General features: G+C 46.1%; 1 protein-coding gene across 1 annotated transcript in view; it reads right to left on the minus strand.

Moving 5' to 3' along the window:
* Positions 1 to 2250: 2250 nt before the first annotated feature.
* Positions 2251 to 12545, minus strand: part of ppap2d (phosphatidic acid phosphatase type 2D) — a 33486-nt gene continuing 23191 nt past the window's right edge. The window contains exons 2-6 of the mRNA XM_072675211.1: positions 10580 to 10737; positions 9986 to 10269; positions 9530 to 9587; positions 4921 to 5097; positions 2251 to 3406 (exon numbers count right to left, since the gene is read on the minus strand). Of these exons, the coding sequence (XP_072531312.1) occupies positions 3299 to 3406; positions 4921 to 5097; positions 9530 to 9587; positions 9986 to 10269; positions 10580 to 10737 (785 nt within the window). The 3' untranslated portion in view covers positions 2251 to 3298. The remainder of the gene's footprint in view (positions 3407 to 4920; positions 5098 to 9529; positions 9588 to 9985; positions 10270 to 10579; positions 10738 to 12545) is intronic.

A 12545-nucleotide genomic window follows, 5' to 3' on the forward strand; every position in this document is an offset into this window, starting at 1 on the left:
TTATAAAACTAGAAATGTAGAATAATAGCTTTCAATAGAATATCTCTGGCTCAGTCACTATTCTCTTATACAGGAGAGGCTCTCTGCGTACCTGATCAACACAGACAGACAAAAACACAGAAAACAACTTACCAAAACAAAAATGCCGCTAATACTTTTCAGGATAGAATTCTATATATATTTATATATATTTATATAAAATGATTTATATACATTCATTTTGAATAATCATCCAAAAATAAAAAAGGGAGGAACGTGATTGGCTGACCACAGTTAGAGGGGAAAACAACACTATTAAAAATGACATCACGTATCAGGTGACATCTGCTGTAAGTAAAGGACACCTTCCACAGTTCAAGTGCTAAGCGTAAGAGCAGGCGGGTAGTGTCCAGTGGGCCGCCTGCTCAAGCCGGGTTAAGGGACTCATGTGATAGCCAACAGGCAGGAGGAGGCAAATCGACCCATACAAGCTCCGCCCACAAATATGTCATTTTTTCATAGCTACTGTTCATAGCTAGCCTGGACAAGCTTTAAAGGATGGCAGCAGAAATACTAATCAGGCTAACGGTCAAGCAGAAGAGGCAGTTTCGCTCGCCGACTGGCTGAGCGTGATGGACGGACTTTGTGGAAACGCGCGAATGCGCAAGAACTGCCTCTTGTTTGCCTGGAAAGGACATTTTCTGGTACTGATGGTCTGAGGGCTACAATCGGCCTTGCCCAGAATTAGCATTGCTATCATGGGGTGGGTGGGTGACCGCCGGCCTCACCCAGCATCTCTATTGCAGCATAAGCATTGCTATCGCGGCATTAGCATCGCTATCGCGTCATCACCATTGCTACTGCACTCAACATCTCTCCTGTGGCATTAGTAGCGTGTTGGCAGCTGGCCTCACCCAGCATCTCTATCGCAGCATTAGCATTGCGATATTAGCATTGTTATCACAGCATTAGCATTAGCAGCATCTCTATCGCAGCCTTAGTGTTGTGATATTAGCATCGTTATTGCAGCATTAGCACTGCTATTGTGGCATTAGCATTGCTACTGCGGAATTAGCACTGCTATTGCGAAATTAGCATTGCTGTTGTGGCATTAGCATTGCTATCATGGCATTAGCATTAGCGTTACTCCACTCACCCAGCATCTCCATCGCAGCATTAGCATTGTTATCGCAGCATTAGCGCTGCTAGCGTGGCATTAGCGCTGCTATCGCATCCACCCAGCATCGCTACCGCAGCGTTTGCCGCAGAAGCTTTTTTACAACGAAGAGCGTGGATTATTGCCCCAACCCCCCCATTGCTGAAATGTCTTTGATGATTGTACACAGCCAGCCGTCCCCTGTTCATGTTTACAGCTGGCAGTGGGTCACACTGTGGCCTCAACCTTAATGAAGACCTGGGTGAAGTTAGGTGAACAGGTTAGGAGAGGGGCGTGGGCTGAATCTGCAGATCAGATCTGGGTGACTATTGATGATTAACAGCGTGACCTTTCACACACTTCCTAACTACACTGACGCATTCTGACAGGTGCTGAGCCGCGCACTGCAGTTTGTCATTAGGTTAAGTGGGCTTTTCCTCAGCGATCTGTAAAGCTTGCCTAAGCCAGCGACAGATGTTATGAAATAACTGAATTTGTGGTTGAAGTGAAGACGGGTCACATCTCAGTCATCTCACATCTCAGTCACATCTCAGTGCTGCCTCACTCGCACAGTGAAAGTGGTTAAAAACTTTACAACAGTCGTCCACCTTAAACCATGATAAATGTCTCATGATTGAACCTCTTAAACCAAAGAATCACGAGAAGGAAAGAAAGAAAAGGGAAAAAAACAAACATGAAAGTCCAAAAAGAGAGAGCTCAGATAAGAAAGAAAGAAGAAGAAGAAGGAAAAAAAAAAAAAAAACGGAAACAAAGAAAAACAAAGAAAGAAAGAAAAAATAAAAGAAAAAAATAATGAAATTCCAATAAGGAGAGAATGAAGACCAAAAAGAAATAAAAAATTTAAGCAAAAAAAATACATAATTTTTTTTTTTAAAAGGAGGAAATAAAAAAAATAAGAGAAACAAAGAAAAAAAGAAAAAAGGAAAAAGCAAAGACAAAATGGAATAAAAAACAGAAATAAGAGAAACAAAGAGAGAAAGAAATAAGGAAAAAAAATTATGAAAAAGGTGAAAATAGGAGAAAATAAAAATAAGGGAAAAAATGAGGAAACAAAAAACTAAAAAAGGAAACAAAGAAGAAATCAGAAAGCAGGAAATAAAAAAAATTAACAAAAGGCAAGAAAGTCTAAATGAAGATTAAAAACTTAGATAATAAGACGAAAAAAAGAAATATATAATAAAAATAAAAAATGAAAATAAGAGAAACAAAGAAGGAAAGAAAAAAATTATAAAATGACAGAAGGACAAAATAAAGAGACCAAAAAGAAAGAAAAAAAGAAGCAAAGAAATAAAAAATTAGAGAAACAAAGAAAGAGAAGAAAGTGCAAATAAAGATCAAAAAGTAAAATAAGACGAAAAAAAGAAAAAAATGGAAAAATTAAAACTAAGAAAACAAACATGAGAAATAAAAAAGATGAAGAAATAAGAAAAGAGCAAATAAAGGCCAGAAAAAATGAAAGGAGAAAAAGAGTAAAGAAGTGTGTTCTGAACACATGATGTCTGGAACAACGCAGGGAGTTTCTGTGATTGAACAGGTCCGTCCCTCAAAGTGGCATTTCTCCCGAACACTACAGGTCCTCAGCCTCGGCTTTAAGGCTGCTGGATGGTTTAATAATCGCGACTCAGTCCACGGCCGCCGATCGGGCCGGTCCGGCTCAGTCAGTCCTGTCCTTTACCGGAATCAAATCAGTCTCACAGTCTCTGAATATCACAGGTCTCCTGAACCTTTAACTGGAGTCAGTCTAACTGTCACTAGAGACTAATGTCGTTATTAGCAGCTTCGTCTAGAGCATATGTTCTGTATTTAAAGGGAAAGAAGACGCTCACAAGCACAACACAGCCCTGTTTGAACGGAGGCTTGACGGGCAGCGTGGATGGGGGGGCCTGCAGGAAAAAGCTCAGCTGGACGTTCTTTCTGTGTGGGAAAGCGTTTCTGTGGGACGTGTCAGTAAATGCGTTCGCATGGGCCGTTTCTTTGTTAGCGTTCCTTTCTGCAGCATCCTGTCCTCCTTCTATTCTCATCCTCCTCTCTCGCGACTTTCTCTGTCCATCCGCTCCACTTTCCATGTGGCCTTTCCTTATTTCCAACTGAACTGAGTCCAGTCTGCCCGGGCTGTGTTGACACCGCGTCCTGGGAAGGATGCTAGCACATTGTCTGCCGGCTGGACGTGGACAGGGGGCTGTCCAGGGACTGGCTCGTGGGTGACCCGTCTGAAGCACAGGTTTTAAACATGGAGGAGATGTGAAAGGCCTGGGAGACAGAAAAAAAATACTGAGTTTAATAATTAAGGCCACAAACTGTACAGATTTCATGGTATTTGTACTTATTTGATACCAAAGGTCAATGGTTAAAATGTACACACATTAATTATAAATACAGTCCATAAAAAACACTAAGGGCAAAAGTGCTTGGTCCCCGGTAATTGCCATTTGCAGATGCAGAAGTGTTTAAAGCAGCCGGTTGCTACATCAGTGCGTTCCACATCAGCATCAATCTACATAACATATGTGTGGGTTTATGTACCTCAAACTAGGGGTGGGCAATATGACGATATTTTATCGAAATCGTGATAAATTCTGTTATCGTGATTCTGTTATTGTAGCAGCTGGGGACGCACCGATCCGATACTAAGCTCGGATATCAGCCCCAATACTAACAAAATTAGCTGGATCGGGTATCGGATAATTAATCAGATCCATTCACGGGACCCGATTGTCACACTGCCAGTATTCTAGGCTTTATAACCCAGGATCAGAGTAACCTACAGACATCATAGACAGATCATAGCAAATAACAGACCCCCCCCCCCCCCCATCTAACCAGCATGGTGCCCTCAACCTGTCATCAACCATCAGCGAGTAATCCAGTCTTTCATATAAGGAGAACCGAGAAGGGAGGAGCTGCTCGCTCCTCTTTAGTCTCACAGACTTCCAATTTAGAATAAAAGTCCTGAGCCAGACAGCACTGTGCCGAGGTCCAGCACGGTTATTCTATATTTTAGTGATCAATAATCAGAAATTAGGTTCATTAATATCTGTGTTCATTTGTTATAGTTTGTTTTACGTTAGTAAAGTAATGATTACGTCAATCATGATGCCTTAAGCTTTATTAATTCAACAATGGTATTGAATATCGGCCGATACACAGAGTCCATGTATCGGTATCTGTATCGGAAAAGAAAAGGATGGATCGGTGTATCCCTATTAGTGCCAGCATGTCTGGGAATTGAACCAGCGACCCTCTGATCACAGTGACAGTGCCTTAGCTGCAATTTCACTGCATGTCAAAATATCGCAATAAGTATCGTGGCTCATGAAATTGTCTTTTCACCCCATCACCCTGCCCTACCTCAAACAGTCCACTTTCCAACCTCTTTTTATCCCTCAGAATTAAACAGGCTATTTCCGTTACTGCACCTTTAAGACTATACATATACTGTATGCCAATAAGCTGTATTTTGATTGGCTGCCATGCTTTGTGTTTCATCTGAAAAGCAGTCTGGGGAACAAATTCTAAAACCCCGCCCATCACTTGTACTCTTGTACTTTTGTCTGTCCCAAACTGAAAATCAGGCTTCCCCTACATATGAACTGAATTACATACTAGAAATACCAGCTACCATCCTACCTAACCAGCAAACCAGTGGAAAGTCCACATGCGCGGTGCAGGGCTCGAATGTACCCCCTGCTTCCAGATGAAGAGAAAAAGTGTCCCCATGTAAAACCAGTTATACACTGGTCTGGGGAGAAAGTTGTGGCTCTTACCACCCAGTATGCGGTCAGCGCTCCTTGCAGGAACCCGGTGAGGACGTCAGTGGGGTGGTGGCGGTAGTCTGAGATTCGGGTGAGGCCGGTGTACACCGCTAACATCACCAACAGGAACTGAATCAGCGGCCGCAGCAGCCGCGCCCCTCGCCATGACAACCGAGCCTGCAGGTAGAACTACAGAGAGGAGAGAGGGGAATCAGTCAACAGGCCAAGTGGGATTAACCATGTTTATGCATATACAGTCGTGTATACACAAAAAACAACATTCAATTATACCAGTGCGGACGAGTGTGTGTGTGTGTGTGTGTGTGTGTGTGCGCGTGTTGGTTGGGGTGCTCTGTCTGTTTAAGGTTGCATATTTTGCCTTGAAGGTCACAGAACCTCTGTGTGGTCCCATAATTCCTTTCATATGATACAGTATATGAGAGCTGAGGAGTGATGTCACCAACACAGACATTTATGGTTGTGACATCACAGCTAGGATTCATTCGAAGGGGCAGTTATTATGGCTTAGTATTCATATGAAGGCTCTATGAGCTGGGGAGTGATGTCACAACCATGAAGACATTATGTCATAAGCCAGAAAGACACCAATGGTCGTGACATCACAGCCATTCGTTCATTCATTCAACATGTAACAAATGGGCAGTTGTTGCAGTTTAGCTACAGTATGAACTGGAGAGTGATGTCACAACCATGAAGGCACTTATGGTTGTGACATCACAGCCACGGTTCATTCAAAACAGGCAGTTCTTGGCACTTAGCTTGCATGTGAGGGACTGATGTCACATCAATGAAGACATTTTGTCATAAGCCAGAAGAGTTCTTATGGTTCTGACATCACGGCCATGATGTAGTACTGTAACGGCTGTGGATTCCTACAAGTTCCTGGGCACAATAATCTCCAAGGACTTGAAAAGGGACTGCAACATCAGCACCATCATCAAGAGAGCTCAGCAGAGGCTGTACTTCCTGTGTCAGCTGAGGAAGTTCAACCTGCCCAAGGAGCTGATGGTGCAGTTCTACACCATACGCCACCATTGAATCTGTCCTCACCGCATCCATCACAGTGTGGGGCAGCTCAGCCACCAAACACAACACCCACAGACTGCAGCGGTGTGAAGTTACCCTCCCTACCGGACCTGCACACGGCCAGAACCAGGAAGCGTGTAGTGATCCGTCACACCCTGGACATCACCTGTTCCAGTATCTTCCCTCAGGTCGGCGTTTCAGCCAGTTGAGGATCAAGACCTCCAGGCTACAGAGAAGCTTCTTCCCACACGCCATCACACTCATGAACAGCTGAACATTACAACACTACTTTCTGAATACAGTCTGTACTACCATCTCAACTATGTCACTGTGTGTGTGTGTGTGTGTGTGTGTAGGTTGGGTGTGTTTGTTACTTCTGTAATGTCAGTTATCGTGCACTGTGAGCTACTGTAACCAAAAACTAATTCCTTGTATGTGTATATAAGCATACTTGGCCAATAAAGTCCGATTCTGATTCTGATGATTCAATCAAAATGGGCAGCTGTTGGGCCTTATTTATGAGCTGGGGAGTGATGTCACAACCATGAAGACATTTTGCCATACCCAGAGGGACACTTACGGTTGTGACATCACAGCCATCATTCATTCAAAATGGGCAGCTGTTGCAGTTTAGCTACAATATGAGGGCTACATATGAAATGGAGAGTGATGTCACAACCATGAAGACACTTATGGTTGTGACATCACAGCCCCGATTCAATCAAAAGGGCAGTTAGCCGTTCATACGGGCCCTTTAACCAGATTGCCGGCAGTGTCGTGCCTCAGGGTGTCTGGAAAGGAGCTCATTAGTGAAAGCATGTGGTGCTGTCCAGGGCTGGAACGGACGGGCGCGGACGTCCTCTGCTTTATTAAAGCCTGGTGACCTTGAGCTAGAGAGAGGCAGATACTCAGAGGCAGAGGGGGCAGAGCTGCCGTAACAGGATCTGCTCCGATCAGTCTGGCCGACGCTCTGGGCAGCGGAGGATGAAAGCAGGCCCTGGCTCTCGTCCTGGAGAACAGGCTGACTCTGAGCTGCAGTTTCACCCTCTGTGCTCAGAAGTATTGAGGTCAGAGGCGACGGCGGGGGAAACCGGCTGTGGATGAAGTTAATGAACAGGCATGTCGGATGAACGGCTGGCGGACATTCCTGAGTTTAAGAGCACCACACACTCACACACATACACTCACACACATACACTCACAAGCCGCCACAGGTGTGTGAGCCTGCAGTGAAGCCCACAACAGCTGGGCCTGAGAGCAGGAGAACTGCAGGAAAACACACACACACACACACACACACACACACAGTCAGGGAAACATCTACAGTTACAACACAGAGAGAGAGGGAGAGAGAGAGGGGCAGATGGAAAGACGAGAGAGGCAGAGAGAAGAGAGAGAATGAGAAAGAAAGAAAAAGAGAGAGAGAGAGGAGAGACACAGTGAGAGAGAGAGAAAGAAAGAGGGAGAGAGAGAGAGAGCGAAAGAGAGAGAGAGAGAAAGAGAAAGTGAGAGAGAGAGAGAGAAAGAAAGAGAGAGAGAGAGAGAGAAAGAGAAAGTGAGAGAGAGAGAGAAAGAGAAAGTGAGAGAGAGAGAAAGAAAGAGAGAGAGAGAAAGAGAAAGTGAGAGAGAGAGAGAGAAAGAAAGAGAGAGAGAGAGAGAGAGAGAGAGAGAGAGAGACAGAGAAAGAAAGAGGGAGAGAGCAAGAGAGAGAAAGAAAGAAAGAGAGAGAGAGAGAGAGAGAGAGAGAAAGAGAAAGTGAGAGAGAGAGAGAGAAAGAAAGAAAGAGAGAGAGAGAGAGAGAGGGAGAGAGAGAGAGAAGGAGAGAGAAAGAGAGAGAGAGAAAGGGGGGTGGAAGAGGGCTGGTCTGAACTGGGTAACTGGCAGCCTGGTACAGCTGGGGATTTCTGTGATTGGTCAAAGTGGCACTAATCCAAAACTCTCCAGGTGGGAGTGCGAGAGAGAGAGAAAGGGGGGGAGCGACAAAGAGCCTGGCACTGCCTTTCAGCAGCCCCCCCACCTCCCACGTCCCCTGTTTCTCAAGTCAGTTCTTTAGACTTGTGAATGGACGTGGAACAGCGGTAGAAAGTCGTTGATTTCGGACGGCACTCTGAATCTCCTGACAGATGACTGGCACGGAGCACGGGGGGTTTGGGGGGGGGGGCTGATGGGATTTGCGGAGGAAGCCGCGATAAAGGAGTCGGCTTTGAATGCGGCTGAATGTCAGGCATTATGAGCGGGAGCGGGAGCGTCCTGTCATTTTTCCCTTTCACTGCGACCTCTCCATCAGAACGGCAGAGAGAGAGAGAGAGGGAGAGAGAGAGAGAGAGAGAGAGTGAGAGAGGGAGAGAGAGTGAGAGAGAGAGAGAGAGAGAGGGAGGGAAGAGGTCAGTGCTGAAAGAAGCCTGTCCGTCTCTCAGCAGGCCAAAGCCCCCTCTTTCACGACCCAACCCACAAGTAAACAAGGCCTTCTCTGTCCCCGGCCTGCTTTCTCCCTCTCTTTCTCCCTCGCTCGCTCGCTCTCTCCCTCTCTCTCTCCCGCCCTCTCCCATCTATTCATCAGACTTTTGGAGAACGTTCTGGTTCTCTCTCGCCCTTTTCTCTTTCGCCTGAAACAAGATGCCTTTGGGGAGTTTTGGCTTTCTCAGACTATTATCCATTCACTGTGTGTGTGTGTGTGTGTGTGTGTGTATGTGTGTCAGTGTGTGTGTGTGTGTGTTTTTGTTTTTGAGTCAGAAATATTTGGCAGCTTCCCATATGGCACGAATGGGAGCCTACAGCGGTAAATCTCATCAGCAGAGAGGAGCCAGCGATCGCAGTAATTAAAGCTTGGAGACAGCTGTTTGGTAATATTAGTGAAGAAATACATACATGTGTGTGTGTGTGTGTGTGTGTAACCCTACGGTTCACACCGCGGACTGAACCTTGTTCCCATTTCAGACCCCAACCTGAAACTCGACCCCAGCAACACTGAGCTCACCACGATCTTGGCAGCTCCTTCAAGAACTCACCGGTCACTCCAAGCCCAAAAGCTTGGAGGACCAGAGGACCGTTCCAGACTCATGTTCCAACCCTGACTCGGTTCAGGTTTGGATTCAACCAAAGAGAGGATGCCCAGGTGCATGTCTGGTCCCCTGACTACTGCTACTAAGTCTCTCCTGGCTGGTCCTCCTAATGTGTACCACCAGGCCCCTGCAGCTGATCCGGAACGCAGTGGTGTGACTAGTCTTCAGTGTTCCTCAGGTCAGCCATGTCACTCCTCTGCTCCTCTGCTGTTCCTGAAGGTTCCTCAAAGCACCGTAAGAGGTTCCTCCACAGTTATAAATCAAAGAACCTCACTCTGAAAACAAGCCCACCATAGTTGCGGGTTAACTGCCGAGTTTGAGCCTCGATTAGCTGGAACACGGCCTGAGCTGGGGTGTTTTTAGCCTGCTAGCTAACTTAGCTCAGCCTAGATAGCCAGCTGGGATAGCCGGCTTCGCTCTTGACTTCGACGTTAGTTCTGAGCACATACTGTTACCCCCCTAGTGTGTGTGTGTGTGGTATGTGTAGTGTGTGTGGTCATGATAATACTCACAGCGAGGTATAGCATGGTGTACATGGCGAAAGAGGCGTGGCCAGAGAAAAAGGACTTCCTGCAACAGATCAGTGAGCAGACGAAGCACATTAGGAGTCATATCCCAGCAAATCAGCAACTTAAGCTGATTAGATACACAATATTTATCACAATACTATCTAATTAAACCTTCAGTCTAATTACACTGTTAGTCCTGAAACCTGCGGCTGATCAGTGTTTATTAAGCACTATCAGTCTCCTCCATATGCTTAGAAAAGCTTATTGTGTATCACCATAACTAATAAATTGACCACGATACGGTACAATATCATCATATTGCCCAGCTCTTCTGCCCAATAGTTTGCTAATGACTGTTTAAGTGCAAGTACACCATTTCCTCCTCGTCTGGAAGTCGCTCTGGATGAGAACGTCCGCAAAACCTCCATTAGTGCGAATGCGACTGTGAAGCTGGCTCACCTGGCCTCCTCCTCTTCCTTTCCTGAGCTCCTGCAGGCCACGTCCGACACATAATTGCCTGGCGTGCAGCCCAGCGCCACATAGGTCACGTTGCACACGGACAAGAAGTTGGGACGGAGGCGACCCACGCTCAGCTTGGCCATGTTGGTCAGCGACTGGCCGATGCAGCAACCAAACAGGAAGGCGCCCAGCTCTTTGTAGAGGCAGGAGACGTAGCAGTTTCGCACGAAGGCCTTGGAGTTGACGCCTCGGAAGCGGACCCGGTAACACTCTCCCAGAGCGATCTGGAACAAACAACACAGAGAGAGCCTTCAGAGATACCGTTAAACCAGCCCTTGCAATACAGGGAATGGTCCTCCCTGAAATCCGAAACAGCGGGTCTTGTGAGGGGTTCCCGGTATGCAGTGGTCAGTACCTACCAAAAGTGCTCCAAGGGAGGACAACCGGTGAACCTCGCAACTTACAGGACTTGCTTAAAGGACCTGTTGTTAACGCTAGGCTTGGAGGTCTTCTGGAGTCCATGCCTCGATTGGTCAGAGCTGAGGACCTCCTGCCTCCACATTTTAGTGATCTGCGAGTGTGTATGTGTCTCACCGTCAGCCCCGTAATGGCGATTCCTCCAGCGATGAGCACGCTGTCCGGAATGGCCTCGGACTTGATGTAGGGGTACGTGATGCTGGAGTCGCCACAGAAAAAGCCTCTCCTGTATGGCTTCACTGCTTTCAGCTCACACGCGAAGAACGGGATGGAGGCTGTGGAGAGGGGGGGGAGAAAGAAGAGTTACATGGCTGTCAACAGTAAGGGAGAGATCAATACTGAAACACTGATATGTCTATTAATATGATCTGTGCATCACTACTGTAACTCTACATGAGTCCCCAGTATCCTCTTTTTTTTTTCTTCGGTACTATAGTATTACTATATAGTACTATAGTACCACTATTTCACTTAGACATTACCAGGGTCATAAAATGTAGGCCTACTTGAAGCCCCCCGGTCACAACATCCTAGTCATGGTGGACATTCATGTGTCCTGAGTGTCCTCTTTTTCATGTATGTATGTATTAGTACTATAGTACCACTATGTCACATAGATATAGCCAGGGTCATAAGACGTAGGCCTACTTGAAGCCCCCCAGCCACAACATCCTATTCATGGTGGACATGCATGTGTCCCGAGTGTCCTCTTGTCATATATGTATATATTAGTACTATAGTACCACTATTTCACATAGATATTGCCAGGGTCATAACATGTAGGTGTACTTGAAGCCCCCAGGCCAAAATATCCTAACCATGGTGGACATCCCGGTGTCGCCGGTGTCTTATTTTTTTTAAAAACTGAAGTGTAGCAATATGTCAGTACTATAGTACAACCCTCACGCATACACAATGTCTTTTTATGCCTATTGGGCCTACTTGAAGCCCCCCGGCCACAACATCCTAGTCATGGTGGACATTCATGTGTCCAGAGTGTCCTCTTTTTCATATATGTATGTATTAGTACTATAGTACCACTATTGCACATAGATATTGCCAGGGTCATAACATGTAGGTGTACTTGAAGCCCCCTGGTCAAAATATCCTAACCACAGTGGACATCCCTGTGTCCCCGGTGTCTTTTTTTGAAAACCGAAGTGTAGCAGTATGTCAGTACTATAGTACAACTCTCACACATACGAAATGCCTTTTTAGGCCTCTTGGGCCTACTTGAAGCCGTCTGGCCACAATAGCCTAACCACGGTGGACATCCATGTGTCCCGAGTGTCCTCTTTTTCGTATATCAGTACATACGTATATACAGAACTATAGTACCATCAACTCCAGTCACAACATCCACTGTGAGACACCTGTATGTCCCCAGTGTCCTTTTTTTCACAACCCAAAGTGTATCAGTATATCAGTACTGTAGTACAACCCTCATACATACACAGTGTTTTTCCTAGGCCTCACAACATCCTAGCCACGGTGGACGTCATGTGTCTTAAGTGTCCTCTTTGTTAAAAACTAAAATGTGGCCACCCTAGTATTACCCTAACCAACCGGTGCTACGTTCTAACCCTGTATGCTCAGTGTGTACTCATAAATAAGATGCTAAGCTAACACTTCGTCACAGGAATCAAGTGCGATTATGAGCTAATTGCAGTCTTCAGTCCGCCACCCCGGTCTCTGTGTGAGGATACGAAGACCTGACGAAGACCCAAGGACCTGACATTCCACACATAACTCCTGGGCAGACAGACTGACAGTGCAGAAAGACTCGGGGCCCCAGAAGAAAAGAGGGATTGTTGGAGAAGGCTGAAAACGAGAATAAGGGATGAGGAATGGATCTGCAAGCGATTTTGTCGAGACCTGTCCGGGAAAGCATGGTTCATTCCAAGTGCACAAACGTGCTCCCTCAGCTGCAGCACACAAGGAAAGAGAAAGTGCTGGAGTATTAATGATTAAACAGGGTGCTCCAGCTTTATAGCGCCTATTACCTGACCCGCATCCTGCTGTACACTGATCACTGATAAGGAGGGTGGAGGCAAGTTCTGGGAAATCAGGGTGGCTCTCTAGG

This window comes from Salminus brasiliensis, chromosome 3 (genome assembly GCF_030463535.1).
Source record: "Salminus brasiliensis chromosome 3, fSalBra1.hap2, whole genome shotgun sequence".
Classification (NCBI taxonomy): Eukaryota; Metazoa; Chordata; class Actinopteri; order Characiformes; family Bryconidae; genus Salminus; species Salminus brasiliensis.